Source organism: Aphelocoma coerulescens, chromosome 13 (assembly GCF_041296385.1).
Source record: "Aphelocoma coerulescens isolate FSJ_1873_10779 chromosome 13, UR_Acoe_1.0, whole genome shotgun sequence".
NCBI lineage: Eukaryota > Metazoa > Chordata > Aves > Passeriformes > Corvidae > Aphelocoma > Aphelocoma coerulescens.
The window spans coordinates 6,544,588-6,565,085 of record NC_091027.1 but is presented as its reverse complement, the minus strand read 5'-3'; the positions used below and the strand labels follow the sequence as shown (position 1 = coordinate 6,565,085).

General features: G+C 47.2%; 1 protein-coding gene across 1 annotated transcript in view; it reads right to left on the bottom strand.

The window, feature by feature from the left end:
- Positions 1-20,498, bottom strand: part of FAT2 (FAT atypical cadherin 2) — a 56,470-nt gene that overhangs the window by 14,742 nt on the left and 21,230 nt on the right. Inside the window, exons 4-16 of the mRNA XM_069028649.1 lie at positions 19,330-19,391; positions 18,187-18,498; positions 17,334-17,544; positions 14,963-15,102; positions 13,038-13,313; positions 12,399-12,609; positions 7,363-11,415; positions 4,926-5,122; positions 4,142-4,295; positions 3,214-3,447; positions 2,035-2,424; positions 1,031-1,245; positions 300-437 (exon numbers count right to left, since the gene is read on the bottom strand). Coding sequence (XP_068884750.1) covers positions 300-437; positions 1,031-1,245; positions 2,035-2,424; positions 3,214-3,447; positions 4,142-4,295; positions 4,926-5,122; positions 7,363-11,415; positions 12,399-12,609; positions 13,038-13,313; positions 14,963-15,102; positions 17,334-17,544; positions 18,187-18,498; positions 19,330-19,391 — 6,593 coding nt within the window. The remainder of the gene's footprint in view (positions 1-299; positions 438-1,030; positions 1,246-2,034; positions 2,425-3,213; positions 3,448-4,141; positions 4,296-4,925; positions 5,123-7,362; positions 11,416-12,398; positions 12,610-13,037; positions 13,314-14,962; positions 15,103-17,333; positions 17,545-18,186; positions 18,499-19,329; positions 19,392-20,498) is intronic.

The following is a 20,498-nucleotide window of genomic DNA, read 5'->3' as shown; positions in this document are numbered from 1 at the left end:
GCAGACCAAAACTCAGAGCTGTGGAAGGTGTCCCTGCCTATGGAAGAGGCTGGAACTAGACGATCCTTTAAGTCCCTTCCAACTCAAACCATTCTATGATGCTATACTGCCTTTCCTAAATCCCAGCCTTCCTACTGCAGTATTTTTGAGTCTAGAAAACAAATCAATGCCTTGTCTTCTACCTACAATATCATGAGTAAATAATTCAGAAAACAGGAGGTAGTTGAGCATACTGTTCTCCCTCAGTCTTTTGGGACAAATCTGTTTCAGCCTTCCCATTCTCATTTTCCTGAACTCACCTCCTCCCTGTCCAGATGCTTGGCAATGCTGATCTGCCCATTTTTGGGTTGAATGGCAAAGTGTCCCAGAGGGTTCCCTTCCACAATGGAATATGTGATCTGATTGTTCATTGACCCATCCAAGTCATCAGCTGACACCTGTTTGGAGAAAAAAAAAAACCCTGCTAGGACCCTTAAGCCAAAAAGGAGAAAAGGGACCACTTTGTCATTTAAGGGTATCGGTTTGAGCTTGCCTCAAATGAGGAGGGGGAAAGGAAGGTGATTTGAGTAAGTGTCATCCAATAGTTTTTTCAAGACAACATAGTTTTCTCAGCTTTCTCCTAGTCTCTTTCCCGACTTTACCACCCCTGTGATGGTAACAGGCTGGACAGGGAACTCCACATCACCTTGGACTCCGCTATTCTGCCCAGAGAAGCCTCTGCCTTCCCCAGGTCACAAGGGCATTGTCTTTTTTCAAGCATTTTAGTTTTCTTGGGATGTTCTCAAAGCTCCTGAGACCACTCCTAATTTTCCCTTAAAGGTGTCTTATAAGGCAAAGTGTTTTCCTTGTCTATGGAGTCTCAGGAATTCTGCCGACCGTCCTTTTTTAAAGTCATACTTTATTTTTAGATGTTGAATGTCACAAGCCCACTGAGGTCGCTGTGTCCAAGGAAAAGTGCACAAGAGGAGTGAATAATGCATAGCACAAATAAAGACTAAGTAAAGACAGCTGGCCTGGTTCATAAGCATACCGTGAGGATGATTTCTCCCACGGCAGCATCCTCCCGGATGTCAGTGAAGTAAGGGTCTTGGATGAACTCTGGTGCATGGTCATTAATGTCAGTGATGTTGATCACCACCATGGTCACATCGCTGAGAGAGGCTGAGCCCTTCCTCGTGCCCTCAATGGACAGGTAATACTCGTGACTCGCTTCAAAGTCCAGGCTCCCGTTTATGTATAAGGCACCTGCATTGTCAGATGGGGAAGAAACGACAGAAAAGACTTTGAATGAATGGCACGTGAGATTTCCTGGAATACTTCAGATATGCCAAGGCAACTGCCAAACTGCCAGCTGAAACGGTGTAGTTGACCTAACTTTGACCACCTTGATGTGGAATAATTAGCAAGAGCTGTGTGACCAGAGAGGCTGAGGCTCCATTGATGAGGATGTTACAGCCGAGGGCAGAAGGCCATTGCTGACGCAGCCAAGGGCTCGTTTCAGGGAGTTAACACTGGCCTTCTGATAACAGCTCTTATCACATCACTGTGCAAACAGAACAGGGCTTTATTTGTCTGGTAATCCTGGCTCAACACCTGCCCGTGGTTGGGGTGCTATTATCTGTGTTCATGGAGTGCTACTCAATAAAGCTGCCTGTTACCCTGGGCTGGAGGTTCCTCGTGGGACCTTGATGGAAAGACTTTTTAAATGAAACCACTTTCTCCTGCATTTTGAAGTGGGAAAATTTCCTCATCCTGTTCTCCATGTATCCCTCATTCACATGGACCTGTCTCAGGTCTCAGACACATAGAAATAATCTTTCCATTAATTTCAGCAAGATTTGGATCACTCCTTAAGTGACCTGGATGGCAAAATTTGAAGTAGAAAGGAAGACTGTATTCCCTACCCTTGTGCTGGGTACAGACAGAAGGGAGCAGAAGTGGGAGCCAAATGGAGAAGAACCAGAGAAGATGCACACAGAGACAGCCTTTGATGTTGGATCAACCTGGACCTGCTTGGGCACAAGATCATTTTACCTGTGTTTGAATTGAGCTGGAATTTCCCGTGGTCATTGCCGTTCACAATTTCATACTTGATCTCTGTGTTTTCTGCATTGTCCCTCGTCAGGGCTGACAAGTTGAGGACCTCGGTACCCACAGCCACGTCTTCTTTTACCATGGCCACGTATTCAGGGGCCAGGAAAACAGGCAGGTATTCATTGAGATCCACAACAGAGACAGTGACAGTGCCCAGAGAAGACAGGGGCTCCGGGGTGCCTCGGTCAGTGGCACAGACTGTCAGCTCAAACGCTGAGTGCTGGGAATCCTTCAGAGGCTTTTCCAGGCGGATCACCCCTGTGGTTTCCTCAATTGAAAAGTGTCCATTGGCAGAGTCAGACAGAGAATAGACCACCTCAGCGTTGAGACCTGGAAGGGGAAGGGACAGGCTGCAGTAATTCATGGGTAGGGATGCTGCTGGGTTTATTTATTTATAATCCGTTAAGATTATATGAATTTAATGACCTTCAGTCCCAGGGACAATGGAGGCTGTATGAACATCGTATGAACATTGAGTGTGCCCCTGCCCATCTGAAGGTTCAGACATCTGGCCACCCTCACCATTACCCACCAGTGTCACCTTCCTGTTTTACTGGTGTTTCCCCTCTTGAATTACTTTGTTCTCAAATGTAATTTCCCTTCATATCTGCTTCCAAAGAAGATAAATACGATCTCGCTTCTCTGTCATCCTAAATTCAGTCTCTGCTGGAGAGGTTTATTGAAAGTTCCTTTCTTAGGAGCCTTACCTATATCTTTGTGTCTTCAGGAGGACCTCTCCATCCAGATTACCTACCTCGCCCATATCTAAAACTCCTTTTTTTTCCTTATTCCACACATTCTCAGTCCCCACCCTTGAAAAAGTTTCTGTCCAATTTGGATCCCTGTGTCACAGTTTGTGCTGTGCATCACAGTTACAGTTACTGAGCACGCTCTCAAAGAAGGTCTGCATGTTTCTACAGATACTGCACTCCCAACAGGGTCACAAAAATGCTGATGCCAGCCCAGTAGTCAAGAACATGTCAGTGATGAGATCCAGGCACATCTTCGCCAAGATTCAATCATCTAAGCTCATTGCTGTAGCACTTCCCCAGGTTTCAAAGGCTTCTATTCAGAATGAAAGATGAACTCTACTAACACATAAATCCCATTCTGACTCACCTTCATCAAGGTCCCTGGCAGCAACCACGGCGATGGGTGTCTTTGTTGTGGTGTTACCAAAAACGGCCACGGCACAGTGACTGGGGAAGAACCTTGGTGCGTTGTCATTGGTGTCCTCAATGATCAGCGTCACATCAGCCTGGCAGGAACGGCCCCCGCCGTCGGTGGCTTTGGCTACGAGGTGGTATGTGGGCTTCTGCTCACGGTCAAGGGGTGCAGATGTGGTCAGCTCCCCTGTGGGAAAAAACAGGAGGTGGTCCTGTCTCCAGCAATCACAGCCCCAGCCTGCAAGACCTCAGAGAGGTTCAGCTGCCTTCCTGGATGAACCGTGGGAGACAATAATTGAGCTAATAATGGTGATGTGTCCACGCCACATTGCTCAGGGCTATCCTCGGATCGCTGCCAGCCAGGGCCCTGGCAAGGCTTCGCATGGGGAGTCCTGCAAGTTCAGCTGAACTTCATCCAAGGGATGCTATCATGGGATAAAACTGTTCATAAATAAATTGTACTTCTAAACTGCACTGCATTGAGCTTTCTGCAATGTAGCAAACTCCAAGTGATCTCTAGAATGATCACAAAGTCTGTTTGGGTAAATACACTGCCCAAGATGGGACAAGAGGTGTTTCGGAATTTAGAACTTGTGTCTTTGGCTCAAGCAAAATACTTGCTGCTCTCTCCTCCTCAAGACCTGGCAGTTAGCAATGGTGTCTGCCCTTCACTTTAACAACATTTGTAAAGAGAGCAAGCAGGAAGATGCGAAGCTCACTCTCCTGGATGCTGTGGCCATTCCTTCCTAGCTTGGGACAGCTGGAATGAACAGCTCCTTGTGTTTGCTCAAGAGGAGGTAAGTGTTGAGCCATGCTGGGAGCTTGCATTTCTCGGGGGTTGCTGAGGGAGAGGATAAAACATCCCGTTGCCCTGCTCTCACCGGTGTGTGGGCCCAGCCGGAACTCCTCCGCGCCGGGGCCGTGCAGGCTGTAGGTTATCTGGGCATTGCTGCCGACGTCGGGGTCGGTCGCTGATATTTTCAAAATGAAAAGACCCGGCCCAGCATCTTCAGAAACTCTCCCGGTGTAGAATATCTGGACAGGACAGAGGAAATCGTTGGCATCTGAGCCATCTCCAAAATACCTCCGTCCCATATGGAGGGGAACAGACCAACAGAAGCTTCACAGAGAAGAATAAACCCTGTGGTTTACAGGGCAACAGAATGTGCCTCCCATTCTTGGCTGCTGGGGTGTGGACTGGGACCAGTGAGCTTATTTCACACAAGCCTTTAAATCTCCTTTGGGAAGTAACCACCTCTGTTCGTTCTCACCAGGGGTGACGTCCACACCAGCGATCAGCTCTCGACAGCAACAAACCTCCTGATGGGAATCTCCCAGCTTAGCAGGATATAAAACTCAGTAATTTACATGCCCCTTCCCAGGAGGCTTCCTGGCATTGTTTATCTCCAAAAATTACTCTTCATAATGCTTAGGCTCTCACTTGCTGCTGGCAAACACGCTTGGAGGCTAGACTTAATATTCTTGCTTGACATGCAGCTTAATTAAAATAGTTAAGCATAATCAAAGCAACAGGATCGTGTGAGAAGAATTATGACAAGCCAAACCCTTTAACATGCTCTGCCTGTTCTTTCTCCTTTGCTATTGTGTTCTTTCCCTCCCAGGATCTCCCTTTATGCCCCTGATGTCCCAGAACAGACATCTCACCTGGCCACACTCAGGGCTGTTGTCATTGATATCCAGTACAAAAATTTCCACTTCGGTGGTAGCCTGAAATTTCCCATCAGAGGCCATAACCTTGAGGAGATATTTCTCCGTATCTTCTCTGTCCAGAGGCTTCTTGGAAGAAATTGTCCATTCACCCTCAATTTGGTCAACTGTGAACTGTCCCAGTACGTCTCCTTCTAGAAGGGGGCAGGAAGCAAGTAAAAAAAGGCATTTACTAAATGCTTAAAATCAGAAATGACAAGGAAAGGGAATATAGGTGTGTCCAACTGATGGTTCCTTAGGAGACCTGAAGGACTTTGATGCTCTTAGAGGTCTGTTCCAATCTAAATGATTCCATGACTCTCTGACTCACACTGATGATGCAGAGAGGGCACTGGTGGTGCATCCAGCAGCTGAGGAGTTTTTGGTCAACCTCACTGCACAGCTGGGAAATACCCTGCACGTTTTAGTTATTCCCTGTCTGCACATTACAGTGGGAGAAGGAAACAACTGATTGCAGAAAAGTCAGTAATGTTCTGCAGATGTGCATATTCATTGCCTCAAAACCAGTGTCTCACCTTCCCAAAGCCTGTCAGTCTTTCTTGGTGCATGTTCCTAAAGGGATCTGAGAGTTGCAAATACCCTGCAGACATTGTTTGGATCCTATTGTTATGGTACCATGTGTAGTTGTACTTCCTCTTAACCTATAAAGGTATTTAATGTATAGCTTTGTTTTCTGGGGCTACTTTTTGTTTCTGTAAAAGCCAAATGATGAGAGGTAAATCCAGACTAGGCAGGCTCTCTGGTCCACCAGATTAATCCTGCTCCTACTGCTGTTACACATGTTGGATTTTAAATGGGCTGGATGCTGCCACTGATGCTGCCACTTCCCTCTCTCCTGAGAAGGAGCTGGTGTCCTCACCTGACCCAGGAGGAAGCACGGCAGGAAATGGGAGTCAGTGAAGAGAGCTGGCTGTGGAATCCTGTTTGTGTTGGACTCTGAAGGGTCTTGCACAGTGGGGTAAATTAAATTCACTCCCTTTCTGCTTTCATTTGTGCTGCAGTGATGAGGTGGTGGAGCTGGAGGCACAGTGACACCTCTACTAGCTCTTCCTCTGATGCTGGGAAGCACCAGCCTATGCCCTGATTTAGTTTCTGTGTGTTTGAAATCAATGTGGACAGGGGGAAGCTGGGCTCTGTTCACCTAATCCTCTCTTTTGTTGCATTTACATGTTTATTTGTAGTGTTTGACCTGTGCTTCTTCTGTGCAGAGCACAGAGGGCACAAGGTGTTCACCCCCTAACACGGTGTGCATCCTCTCAGGTTTAAAGTACTTGGAAGTTACTACTACCTTTAAGATGGCAGAAATGTGAATACATAATGGATTAAATCTTTCCTCCCAAAGGCTTTCAAATACCTAGGCATGCCATAAACCAAATGAAAGTTCCAGCATTCCTCCCTTGTTTTGGATGGTTACAATAATAGATAACAGGCTGCAGCATGATCTGGCCTAATGTTTTGACCCTGAAGGGTCCTCGTTTGAGTCTGAACAAACATTTTAATTTGAAGTATCTACTCCAGGTCTTAGAAAGACCCTTTAGGGTCAAAAAATACCATAAAATCAAGCTTCTACTTGTGCAGGTTCACAACAAACATTCCAGTGTAACTTGCTATTTTACAGCAGTGGTTAATTTTAGTTGGCTCATGTGATGTTTCAGGGATGCAAGTGTAAGTTTTAGTATTTCTTGTTAGCCAAAACCTTTACTAAGATTGACGTGACAGTCTTAAACATCCCCCAGTGCAGAGTGACTAACTGCAGCCTTGTTATTAAGCCAGACTCCAAGTGGTTTTGTAGGAAACACATTTAATACCAAAAAGTTATATATAGTTATTAAAAAACACAGACAGGCTACAGGTATATGTGTCATGTGTAAACTGACTGCACTGCTGGCACGAGAAAAAGTTGGGTCAAAGAACTTAAAATACAGATCACAGTATCTGTATGTGAGAAAAATCTTCCGTCCTGCTGTGCCACCTCTTCTGTTCTTCCAGTAGATATTACAATTACACTGTCTTAATTATTCCTCTGTTGAGAAAGCGTAAATAAATATTTCTACAGTACAGTGTAATTACTTATATGTATCTTATTTATTTATTTATTCCCAAAGAAATAGGATGATTCAGTGGTGAGATGGTGTTATTTTAATGATCATTCCACCCACTGCAGTTAGTTACTAAAGGGTTTTGTATTCTCCAGATGCATTAACTGAAGAGTCCAACTCATGATGGAGCTCAGCCTTCATCTCCTGCTTCTGATAGGACTGTCAACATAACACTATTTCTGTACTAATAATCTGTAAGACAAGGTATCAAATTCTCACTTTAAGATGATACTCTCTTCTTGCCCACTGGAGATTCAAAGTCAGGAAAAACTCACCAGTGATGTAGCACGTGACCCGCCGGTTCTGCTCAGAGATGTCCGCGTCGATGGTGCTCAGGGTGACAACGACCTGGCCCGGCTCTGCGTTCTCAATGACCGACCCCTTGTAGAAATCTGAGGTGAACTGCGGGGCATTGTCGTTTTCATCAGAGACAGTAACCTCCACCACGGTTTGGGAAGAGAGCTGGACCTTCTTGCCGTGATCAGTGGCCACCACATAAAAGCGATAGATCTCCTGGTCTTCACAGTCCAGCTCTTTCAGTGTGGTGATCCACCCGCTCTCACCATCGATGGTGAAGAGCCCGCGGAGGTTGCCAGATTCTGCTTCCAGACTGTAGGTCACCTGCCCATCACTTCCCATGTCCTGGTCAATAGCTGTCACTTGAATGACTGTGGTTCCTGAAGGCATGTTCTCCATGACAAAAGCTCTGTAAGGATCTGCCTCAAACACAGGTCTGTTGTCATTGACATCCTGCACTTGGATATTCACAGAGACCAGAGACACCAGCTCAGTCTCCTGATGTGAGCAGTGAGCCATGACATCAACCTGGTACCACTTGGTGGTCTCATGATCCATGGGTTTTTTGATTTTCAAAGCCCCTGTTTGTTCATCCAGTGTGAACACCTCGTCCTTGTTACTTTCTGTAGTGGTTCCCTTCACCAGGCTGTATATAATGGGATCCTCCGCAAAAGCTTTGACTGACCCTATTTCTGACCCCTCTGGAAGATCCTCAGATGCAGAGAACGTATAAAGGGGCTCAGAAAACCTTGGCAATGTCACCTCCCTGGGGACAATCTGGAGATTCACTGGAACAAGGGAGTTCCAGTGAGGGGGTCTGCCATCTTCAGCTTTCACTTTGAAGTTAAAGGCTCTGTTTTCTAAACCAATAAGGCTCTCCTTGACCTTAACAACCCCAGTGGCAGCATTAATTTCCACAAGGTCTTCTGCCACATCTTCCACAGAGTCAACAGAGTAAATGACATCTGCATTTGCACCTTCATCGGCATCGTAAGCCAGTACCTGGATGACAGGGGAGCCTTTGCTGACATTGGACTGGATGGACAGAGTGTATTCAGAGGCTTTGAACAGAGGTGGGTTGTCATTCTCATCTGTAAGAATTATTTTCACAGTGCAGAAGGCCACCTTCCCACCCCCATCCTTGGCCATGACTTTAATGGCAATGACTCTCTCTGTGGAATTTTCCCTGTCCAGCTTTTGCAGTGTGGCAATACAGCCTTTATTGTCTATGGAGAACTTCTCATGGGCGAGTTTATTTATGATGGTGTAGTCTATGGTGCCATATGGGCCACCGTCTGGGTCAATAGCCAGCAGCTCAATCACTTTGGTTCCTATCTCAGCATTTTCTGCCAGCTCTGCCTCGTACACATTCTGCTGAAAAGAGGGGCTGTATTTGTTGGCATTCGTGGTGTTGATATACACAGGCACAGTGCTCTTGAACACTCCATCTGAAGCAGAAACTCTGAGATTGTAAGATGGCTCCAAGTCCTTTTTGCAGCGGTTGAACATGGATATGATCCCAGAAGTGTTGTTGATGGCAAAATGCCTGTTGTCATTACCCGAGAGGATCACGTACTCCAGCCGGGTGGTGTCTCCACTGTCAGGGTCCAGGGCCTGGACTTTGATCACGATGTGCCCACACGTAGCCATTTCACTGACCTTGGCTTCATACTGAAGCTGGCTGAACTCAGGGGGATTGTCATTGATGTCTGTCACATCTACGATTACCAGGGCATCGCTACTGAGTGGAGGCACTCCATGATCTGCAGCTCTGACTTTGATGCGGAACTGTTGATTTGTTTCATAATCAAGTGCCTGAGCTGTTGTTATTTGCCCTGTGCTGGCATCAATATTAAAGAACTTGGCAGCATCTGAACCATCATCCATGATCTGATAGGAGACCACTTTGTTTCTACCTGAATCCTTATCAGAGGCAAAGAGCTGGACAACGGGGGTCTGTGGTGGCAAACTCTCTGAGACAGATGCTGTGTAAATGAGCTGAGAAAATATGGGGGGGTTGTCATTAATGTCCTCTACCTCCACCTCTACTCTGGCTTCTGAGAAGGATCCAAGTGCTGTGTCTGTGGCTCTAACAGTGAATGTGTGTTTTGTCTCTAGCTCATAGTCCAGCTGCCCTGTGACAGTAAGGACACCAGTTTTGAAGTCGGTGTTGAAGAGTTTCAGGGAATCTTCTTCCACAATGTTGTAGATGAGGCGCAGGCCTTCAGGGCTGCGGGCCTGGATGTGGAGGATAGATGTGTATGGGGGGATGTTTTCTGGCACCTTCACTCGGTAGTACAAACTTTGGAACAGAGGGTTGGACCTGTTCCTCACACTGATCACAACCTCCTCTTCAGCATGCAGGGGAGGCTCTCCTTTGTCCTTAGCAATGACCCGGAGGTTGTATTTATTTAAACCTTGGTAATCAAGAGGCCTCTTAAGGGAGATGTCTCCTAGGTAAGGGTCAATCTGAAAGTATTTGTAGTCCTCTGCAAATGAGTAGGTAACAGCTCCGTTATCCCCGATGTCTTTGTCTGTTGCTGACACCTGAAAAAGGACATCCCCTGGCTCTGTGCCATCCTGCACAGAGGTGTAGTATGGCACATTCTGAAACTGTGGGGGGTTGTCATTGACATCCTCTACATAAACCCTGACTGTGGCTTGGGACACTCTCGGTGGCTTCCTGCTGTCCTTCACTTCCACAGCTACCTCGTGCATGTCTCGCATTTCGCGGTCAAATTTCACACCCTTGGTCTGAAGAACTCCTGAGGCTTGGATCATTTTGAACCTTTCCTTTTCATTCAAAAGCGAATAGGAAAGGGGTTCATTTAGCTGATACCCTCTGACCCCAAGAATGGTTAGAGTCTTCTCGTCTGTAGAGTTCTCCATCACAGTTGCTGTATATATGTCTTGATCAAATTTCAAGCCGGTACCTTGTACCCGAGTTAAATTTAGCTTAACCAGAGCAGTACTCTTATATAAGCCATCACCAGCTCTGACTGTGAGCTCTCGGTAGCTTCTCAGGCCAGTGGTGTTAAGAATGGAGATAAGACCTGTGAGTGGGTGGATATGGAAAGCATTATCAAGGTTTCCTTCCACTATGCTGTAGGTCACCTCTGAATCTGCATCTTTTGCCTGCACTGACAGAAGCTCCATCCCTGGGTGGGCAGGCAGCAAGACAGAAATGTCGTAAGTGTCTTTGAGAAAGACTGGAGGTGAATCATTGACATCTTTCACGTGGATTGTGACCTTGGCAGGCTTGGATGCAAACAAGCTGGGACTTCCACTGTCGTGCACATGCACACTGAAGTGGAAAACTGGGGTGAGCTCATAGTCTATATCAGCACGACTGGTCAGCGTCCCTGTGCTGGGATCCACTGTGAAATATTTCTGTGCCTCTGGTTCCAAAATCTCATAGACCAGCAGAGCATTGGAGTCTTGATCAGCATCTGTTGCAGAGGTCACAAGAGGAGCATTGCTTTCATCCAGAACCATGCTTTGGAATGGGGCATTCTCCATGATCCAGCCAAGGAAGAAAGGCTTAACGAAGACAGGCACATTGTCATTCTCATCTATGACATAGATAAGCACCACTGCATCCATAAATGCTCCAGCCATGTTGGTGCCGCGGACTTTCAACTGGTAAAAAGACACCTGCTCAAAATCTAAGCTCTTCTGAGTGGAAATCAGGCCTGACTGATAGTTCATGGAGAACACTCCATCTCCATTTCCATCTTTTATTTCATAGCTGACTGGTGACAAGCTTGTGGCTGAAACCTGGATCAGGGGAGAGCCAACAGGAGTGGATTCACTGATCTCTGTGATGTATTCGGCCTCTGGAAATTTTGGAGGGGTTCGATCCGAGGGTCTAATGTGGACATGTACCGTAGCAGAATCTTTAAGCTGAGGAAACCCCCGATCTTCTGCCTTTACAATAAGAGTAAATCGCTCCTGCCTGGATGGGTCCAGTTTCTGGGCAACTGTAATAATTCCAGAATATGGGTCGATGCTGAATAAGCCTTCCCCATTACCTGCAAGAACAGAAATTACAGAGTGAAGAATGCAGACACCTTACTGGTCTTGGTTTTCTGAACCTCTTTTTTCATAGATTCTCCTGATTTCAGACCTGATTAACATCTGTTTCTTTTACTGGGAGAAATTAATTAATTTCTAAATAATTTTAATTATAAGAACAATGAACCCATTGAGATCTGTGAACTAACATTGGAATCAATCAAAATGTAAATTGGAGATAAACATCCTTCTAATTTAAGCATATTTAGTGGTGGCAGAGCATGTGCTTGAAGCTTTTGCCTCATGTGCAGAACATGGTAGCACACACAGTACTAGTTCCTTCAAGCCCTGTCATGCTTGTAATTACCAATACTTCAGGAGCAATTAAATTCCTCAGTCCTTGATCATCTAAATTGCAGTGAGAAAGATGGAGCAAAGGATGGCTTGTCTCCTGTGAAGAATTTACAGGCTAAATAGGCCGTGTGGCACAGACATAAATACTTAAGTTTTAACTTTTATAGTGAATGATAAAATATTTGCCCACTGAGCACGAATGACTCAAAACCACCACCAATCAATGCTGAAAGGATTCTCACCATTCCTTGAGGATGTGTTTCTTGGTAGAAATAGTGGAATGATGATGACTGCTGTGGGAATTGGAGTACTTTTGCCTAACAACTGAATAGTTCCCATGGACAAAGAGGAATTTTGTCCATGAACTCAGATTTTAGACTGTTCTAACTCGTCCAGTCACATTTTTTCTTAGACCAGTGACTCAACATTAAGCTGTCTTCTTAAGAAAAGATGCTAATATTCCATAATACGGAAACGACCTACTCTAGATTTTTTCCTGGGTAGGAAGAAAATCACATTTTAGAACTGTGCAGCCATTTGCTGTTCTTTGCAACAGCTAAAGAAAAGCTGGTCAAGTGGCCACCAGTTAGAGCATGGTAATGCAGGTATGATCATAACCTAAACTGTCTTGTTGCATGGCTCTCACCTGCCTGAAGGGAGTAGTGAATTTCAGCATTGGCTCCCTGGTCCTGATCAAGGGCTCTGACTTGTATAACCTCTGTGCCCACCACTGCTGAGTCCAGCACTTCTGCTTCGTAATGGATGCTGCTGAACTGGGGAGGGTGAAGGTTGCAGCTGTCCACATGGATGATGACTCGGACAAAGTTCCGCTTGATGGGGACCTCCTGGTCTCGCACCTGAATGGCAGAGAGAGAGCAGGAACAGTCACACTCAGGGACAAGCCAGTCTTGCCTGCACCATCTTCCAAGTAACTCATCAGCACTCTTACAGAGGGGGGTGTTTTGCAGTGGTACCAACCCCTTGTCTGGGAATGAGCCTGGAAGTTTCAGCACCAAAGCTCAGCCTGGAGTCTGAAAACAAACATTAACTATTATGCACTGTGTTTTCTTTTGTAAGAATCCAGTGGCCCTCCAAAGAAGGTGGTTAGAGGAATGCAGGGTGTTAACTACATGTAGCCATATAGTAAAGGTTAACACCCTGCTTTCCTCTTCCCTATTGTTCCAAACAAATCCTCCCTCAAAGACTAGAACCACTTTTAATTTCTCCAGTGACCCACATATCGCAGCCAAGCTGGTGGACACAGCAGGGCTTGGTTAGGACTCACCATCACTGTGAGGGTGTGCTGAGGCATGGGCTGGGAACTGAAGCCTTCTGCTGTTGTGAGGGCTCCACTGCCTGGATCCAACTGGAAAAGTCTTGTGCTTTTGGGGTCCACACTGCCATGGATGGTGTAGATGAGCCCCTTTCCTTTGTCCTTGTCTGTTGCACTGACTCGAAGGATTTCTCTCCCTGAGGGAGTATCTTCAGGAATCCGCACCTCGTAATGGCTCTCAAGAAACTGGGGACGGTGCTGGTTGATGTGAATCACGTGGATAAATGCCTGTGGGGGAGACAGCACAGTGAGGGCAGCAACTGGACATGCAGCCATGTAAAATCTCAGCTACCAATCCTTCTTGGGCATTGACATACTCTGAGTGCCGTAACCACCACAGTTTTCCACCTCTTGGAGCTTTCCCATCCGTGATGACTGGGAGCCCTTTTGTCCTTCATCCAAAGGAACTCCTGCTGTGCTTTGCCCTTGGTGTTTTTCAGTTTGCTTCCTCTTTTTTAAAATCTCTCCAGTCTGGCACGGCATTCAGAGTGAACGTGCCTGCACTTGGCACACGGGGAAACAGTCACAGCCTGCTGTGGAAAGCAGCAGTGGCTCAGCTGTGGTGCCAGCTTTGCTGGCTGGTGCCTACACAGCAACCCCATTATTTACTCACCAGAAAGCTGACAGAAGGGGGATGTTTGGTAAAAGAAGGGAGGGACTGGCCTATCTCAAGATATTTCTGATATTTTCAAAAATTTCTGTTCTACCCTTTTTAGCCAAGTCTTCCTCTCTGCATTTAACAGCTCCCCCCCGGGAATCCTGAATCCTGCCTGGGAAGTCACTACTTTCTTCTGTGTGGTCCCCTACCCTGGCTGTCCTGACCCTCCTACTTGGTTAGGAAGTCCCAACCAAGTGTAATAATTTGCTTCCTTTTAGCAGACCTGAGCATGCCACGGGGGTTTTGCAGAAGCAGGTTTCTTGACATCTGCTGGCGGCCTTGAGTGCCAAAATAAACATGGGGATGAGATGCAAGGTGGCAGGGAATGCACACCAGGCAAGGTGGGGCTTTGTTTGTTTATTTGGAACAATACTTGAAGATAGTTGAGACAAGTGGCCATCCGTTAGCATCTTAGCATCACGTTTCACAGGAATGGTGGAGCTCCTCACTCATCACCCCCCACAGTGAATTTCCCATGATAAGCGTCACTGACAGGTGACTCACGTTCTAGGTCTTCCTGTGCAGCAAGGGCTGGATTTTTGGCTGCTTCTGAAGTGTGGAGAGAATGATGAGTGAAAGATCGAGCCCTGAACATCCCTCCTCAGGGTAGGTAAAGATGGGCAAACCTCTTCATTTTAGCTGGGGCTCAGGGACAAGCCTGAGAGTGAAGTGCCTCCTTTCACCAGCATTTACTTTTTATGTGGCAACTCAGAGCACGCAGCATCTCTGCAGTTGCCCCACTCACTCCCTGGGCCTGACCTCACCTCTTGCAGATGCATTTGTGCTGGCTGTACCTGGGCTAACACATCCCAGGAACACCCCTTGGCATGGGAACACAGACCCAAGCCTGACCTAACTGTGTACACACTTTCCTTAAGACGTTGTCCCAGATGTGCTGGAATTCAGCCTGAGCAGCTGAGACGAAGCTGAGGGTGTGAGTGTGTGAACTGCCAGCCCAGCTTGGCTGGTGGTGTAGATGTGTCCTTGCATGCTGGCTGGGATCAACCCAGGCTTTCCTAGACCAGTTGTGTTTCCAACAACATAAAAACAATCTTAGCTTGGCATAAGTAAGACTTGGGTCACTGTGTAACATAAGATCACAGGGTAAGGAGATTCCTGTGCCTGGCACCTGATCCACAGCTCAGTAGACTCAGAATAAAGGCTCCCTTTGGCACATGCTCCCTCTCAATGGGGTCTCTACTAAAGAAAAAAACATTACCTGCGTTTTGATTGTACTGGACCCATCAGTGACTTCTACTGTCAGGTTATAGCTTGACTTCTTCCTTGCATCCAGGGGTCTTGCAATGACCATGCTGCCTGTACTCTTTTCAATGTCAAAATCCATGTCATCATCACCACCTGGGACAAGGGAGAGATGGAAAAGGGAAACAGGAGGGCAGTTACTGTCAGCTAGATTGGGAATAGTGCCATAGGTAAGGTTTCTCCCAAATCTGGAAACTCAAAACAACATGTGAAAGATAGATAGATAGATAGATAGATAGATAGATAGATAGATAGATAGATAGATAGACAGCCTGATAGATAGACTGATAGACACAGGAGACAGGGAGAACAAGGAGAAGCTGGACAAAGAGGTACTCACAGATGGTGACAAAGGAGTGTGAAAAGGAAGGTGAACAGAATTAGAGAAAATGAAGAGGAGGAGAGAAGGGGGAAGGATGCACTTATGCATGTGATGTCCTGGCTAGATTGGCAACAGGCACATTTGAGCATTGATTTATTTGCACAAGGTTTCCAGCCATGCAGCATCACTGGCTTAGCATGGATCAGGGACCTGCTGGGTAGAAGAACAGGGCTCTTGCTGGCTTCTGATTCAAGGTCACACTGTGGGCATATCAGCATTGGTCCTCATCACCACGGCTGGGAGCCTGTGAGCTACCTGAATTCCCAACACACCAACAGTTGGGGAGGCAGACGGTGCTTCCAGGGTGAGCAGAGCCTGTTGCCTCCAACCCAGATGGCTGAGAAGTGCCAGGAACAGCAGGCCTGAGCAGCTCAGCAGCAGAAGGCTGTCCCTCACTCTACTGCTGCTCAGCCCTGGCATGGCAGCTCCTTTCTCATGCCTCGCTTGCTGGGGCCAGTTGGGCCCCTCTTGCACATTAAACCCTGCAAAGCTCCTCTGTGATATGGAGAGGCTGAAACAGTTTTCTGTGATTGATCCCAGGTCTCAACTTCTTTCTTCCTGGCTACTAGATGCTCTGGATTCCGCTTTATTCTATTACCAGCTGGTAAAATATTTGCTGGTTGTAAAATTACGTATCTTGCCTTGCTGGAGGAAGGCAGTGCTCACCAGCCATCTGGACCACTGCTCTCCTCCTGGGAAGGAGACAGAAAGAAGCAGACAGAGAGTGAGAGATGCTTGGATGTCTTTCCCTGAGAAAAGAGGGAAGGCCAATGTTGCTTTGTCAGAGCTTTTGCTGACTCCATCAACCCAAGTGACAGTGTTTGTGGTCTGGGAAAGGTGAAACTTTGAATGAGGCTCCTGAATCTCTCCATCACCCTCTTGCTTGCTAGCTACCATGAACTTTCCTTCCCTTGCAGGGAATTAAAATCCTGTCCTTTTCCACCAGGATAGAAACTAAGCCTTGAGCATCACGTGGTACACTGGGTACTGGGAAAGATGAGGCCAAGCTATGCTCCAGCACTCAGCAGGGAAATGATGGGGTAGCATTCAGAGGAATACACCATTAATTCTTCAGACCCAAGCAGACACTACTAATGCTGGATAAACCTTTCACTGATACTGTCTTGCTCCTTGTAGCATTGTATCTCTTGTTGCTTAATTGTATTTATACACCAATATCCTTGCCCTAACACAGTAAGGGGAAAAACTATTCACTTGCCCAATTAAGGCAGGCCCTGCAGGCAGTACCAGGGAAAGGCTGTGCAAGGTAGATTGGGGCTCCACTTCAAAACATCAAATTACGTGAGCACAATTGGCCCTCGTTGGTAGGAGCAGTTCTGCACACGCTGCCTGGAGAGTCCCCCGGGGTGACAGCCCACGTCCCCTCTGTATCGAGTGTCTTAGAGGAGGCCCTAGAGTTCCACATTCCATGTCTAAATCATCCCTGGGATGTGGTGAGGTGGAAGGGAGAGCCCCACAAGTTAGGGCAGACCAGGTCTTTGAGGAATGCTTCCTTCTCAGTTCCCTGCTCAAGACTCAACATGGAGGGAAATACAGGGGGTGTCCGTAACACCCAGCCACACACCTGGATCCTTGCAGGCAGTTTTAACAAAACCAACAGTGTCACCTGATTCCCAGGAGGAGCTGGCACTGGCATGCCCTGCCTCTCATGCGACATTGGAGAACACCTCAAACACGGGCAAGTTCCAGAATGTCATTTAAAAAGCGTGTTAGGTAATTGCACTTGGCACCGGAGGCCTTGGATGGGCAGCTTTGTCTAATGGCTGTTTAAACCTTCTGGTGCCCGTGAGAAAGCTTTCCCTGTAGCTCACCTACACCTAAAGCAAACAACTTCATTAGCTCAGGCATGCGAGCGCTGAAAGCCAAGGGAGCCGGAGCAAAGGCTCCCAGACACTGCTGCCCTGCTCTAGGTTCTGTGTCTCACCTGTGATATTAAACCACACTTGGCTGGGGCCCATCTCGATGCTGATCACTCCCACCATGTGGTTCACGGGATCTGTTTCCATCACGGCGAAGTTAAAGTGGGGTTCATCAAAAGCCAGTGGTTCTGAGGAAGGGCTGGGCCGGGCCACCCAGCTGATGTGAAGTCTGACGTGGGAGGAGAGCGGGGGGCTGCCACCATCTGTGGCCTTGACCTGCCGAGAAAGGCGCATGCAAGTCAGGGAGAAGGCTGAGTTAGCTCATGGGAACTCCATGGAAAGCTTCTTCTCCCACCCACCAGGAATTTCAGCTCCCAGTGTGCCCAAAATCCCATGAAACAAATCTTGAGCCAGTGGTCCACGCTCTGGCTGCTTCCAAGGCAGAGCCATGCAACCCAAATTTCTCTTTACCATCAAGTAAATCTGCCAAGCTCTATCCATAGCAGAGACCTGGATCACAAGTCTTATTGCAAGGACCCACAGACTCTGAAAGGGCTTTGAGCATCCAAGCTCCATGGCCTGATCAGAATGCCAAATAGAGGCATGATGTTCAAGGCTGTTCAGGTTGGGTCCATAACCATATGTGATCATGGATCGCTGTATTCCTTTCTGAAGGTTAGGTTGGACAGTTAATTTTAAATTTATTGTCCATTTTTAATAGGTTCCTACCTTCTTTATTTCCCATCATTCTCTCCCAGTTTCTCTCCCTGTAAAGCATTCCCTTATTCAAGCTCTCCTCCCACTGCTGCATTTTCTCCATCTCTTTCCTTTTATTTTTTCTGTTTCTGAACCCTTTTCTCTCTTTCCCTCTCCACACACTTCTTCCCATCAGCTCTTTGTGTTTCCCTCTTCTCTCACCGTGAGTATGTTGTATTCAGAGGCAGGAAAAGCTTTCCTGGAGAAGACTGTGCCAGTTGTGGGGTTGATGGTGAATATCCCCTCCTCCTCCTCCTCGATGGTGTAGGTGATCTGGCTGTTCTGGCCCTGGTCACGGTCGGAAGCGATCAGCCTGTAGACAGGCAGTGGGGTCTCCGAGGCCTCTCTCTCAGGGAGCTGCACCATGAAGAGCTTGTGGGGAAAACTGGGAGGGCTGTCGTTGGCATCCAGGACTTGGATCACGACTCTGCTGGTGGACTTCAGGGTTGGCTCTCCGTTGTCAGAGACAGCCACCTGCCAGCAAGCAAAGGGAATAGGTGACAGGGCCCTTAGATGTGACCTGGAGTGTGACCAGCCAGCCTCCATCCTGGTGGGCAATGACTCAGCCATGGGTTTTTGTGTGGGTCTGCATTTTATCTCAACATTTTCAAAGGTGCTGCTCCTCTCTGCAGGGCAAAGCCTGGTGGCTCTAGCGGGCACTGTGCAGGGCCTGTCCATGCACAGGGGGATGCATTTGCAGGGCTCCTGCTCCCAGCTGCTCTGGGCAGTGGGTCAGGCTGGTCACTGGAGATTACGCTGCTGAAAATGTTCATATTGCAATGGTTTGGCGAGGTACCAGCCATCCTCACCCTGCCCTGCCTGTGCATGCTCACAGCATGTTGCATCGCACAGAGAAACATCCCCATCACCCCGATGGACTCAAAAACCTCCAGATCCCTCTGATGGGAATACTCATAGCTGGGAGCAGCTGAGGATGGGGGCCGGTGACCAAAGCTACACAGCAATGTCTGATACAATGAGATAAACAAGGGTGGATTTCTCTGGCTTGCTCTTTCCCCCATAATGTATAAACCATCCTGCTAGAGGACAGTTCCAGTCCTCTTCTGCATTCCCACAGCTTCCAGAGCAGAACTTTTGCTCCAGTCTTCAGCAAGAAAATAATAAACCCTGCAGTACTGCTGCAGCTGTCTCTTGGGTTAACACACACCATTTAATTAAGTTTCCCAGCAGTTGGGAGCTGATGGGATGAGATTCCTTCTCTGTGCTCCAACTTGCAAGGAAAGCTCTTTGAGGACTTAATACACTTGTAGGTAAATAAAGCTAATTACAATCATTATTACCCACCTCTAGGATATGTTCAGCCTTGTATTCTCGATCCAGCTGCCGTGAAGTCGTGGAAATCAGACCTGCCAAGAAAGAAACCCTTTGAGCTCCAAGACTCAGCATGCAAGAAAAGCCAGGGCTGATCAGATCCCTGAATGCCCAAGATCAGCCTGCCCACCTGTCCCGTTTCAGGTTCCCTTTGTGATCAGAGGAGAAAGACAGATACCCCCAGAGGGTAACCCATCCCCTCCCAGTGTGAATCCCTCTGTGGAGGTGTTGCTCTTGCTCCCTGATCACAGGGACCACGGAGGAGGGGGAACACCTACCAGATGCCTGCATCAGTTGAGGGTTGGCAAGGCATTAGGTGAGAAAAGCTGCAGGACCATGAAAACAAAACTTTTCTTATGCCTCTAAGTAAAAAACATTCTGCATGGGCTGGCACAAGCCTGGCCTCTAAACAAGTCCCAACTCCTCTTTTCCCTGTGCTGAACTTTGCTCTTTGTAATTTACAGTGTTTTGACAAAAGTTTGTCTTCTGTCTTGGGAAATACCCTATATTCAACTGCTAGAACAAATGCATTGGGGCTAAAAATAAGGTACGTGGCCGATAATAATGTTGGTGTATTATTTAAGCCTTGCTGAGAGACAGGATGAGTCCTCCAACAATTGCAATATTTGAGGGATTTCTGAAAAATACACAGCAGTTTAACCACAGGGAATAGGATGGATGCAGGAGGGAGGAATTGTGGCTATAATAAACTAGAGTTGAAACAAAATCATCATAATTGCCTCTTTTTGGCCTGTCCATGACTAAGCTGAGTAGACACAAGTGTGGAAAGGATGGAATTGAGGCTTCTGTTTCCATGTCTGGTTTCATAACAATCATTGCAGAGTGCCTTGACTCTTCACTTTTGGGGAAAAGCAGCTCTAGATCATTTTCACAACTGCTTTACCAATGATGGAAATTGTATATGTAATGTTTGACCTCCTGAAAGTCATCAAGTCTGACACCAGTGAGTGTTTTTGTCCACTCCCAGTTAGCAAGGTCTTTCTCTTCCTTGTGAAGGGAAGTTCTGCTTCTTCACACCAACAAAAGGCAGGGTGAGTTTCCCTGAGCACAGCAAGCAGTGACCCAGGCTCCTGCTACCCTGGGAAAGGCTTTGCATGTGATGCTGTGTGCATGTGCAGTGG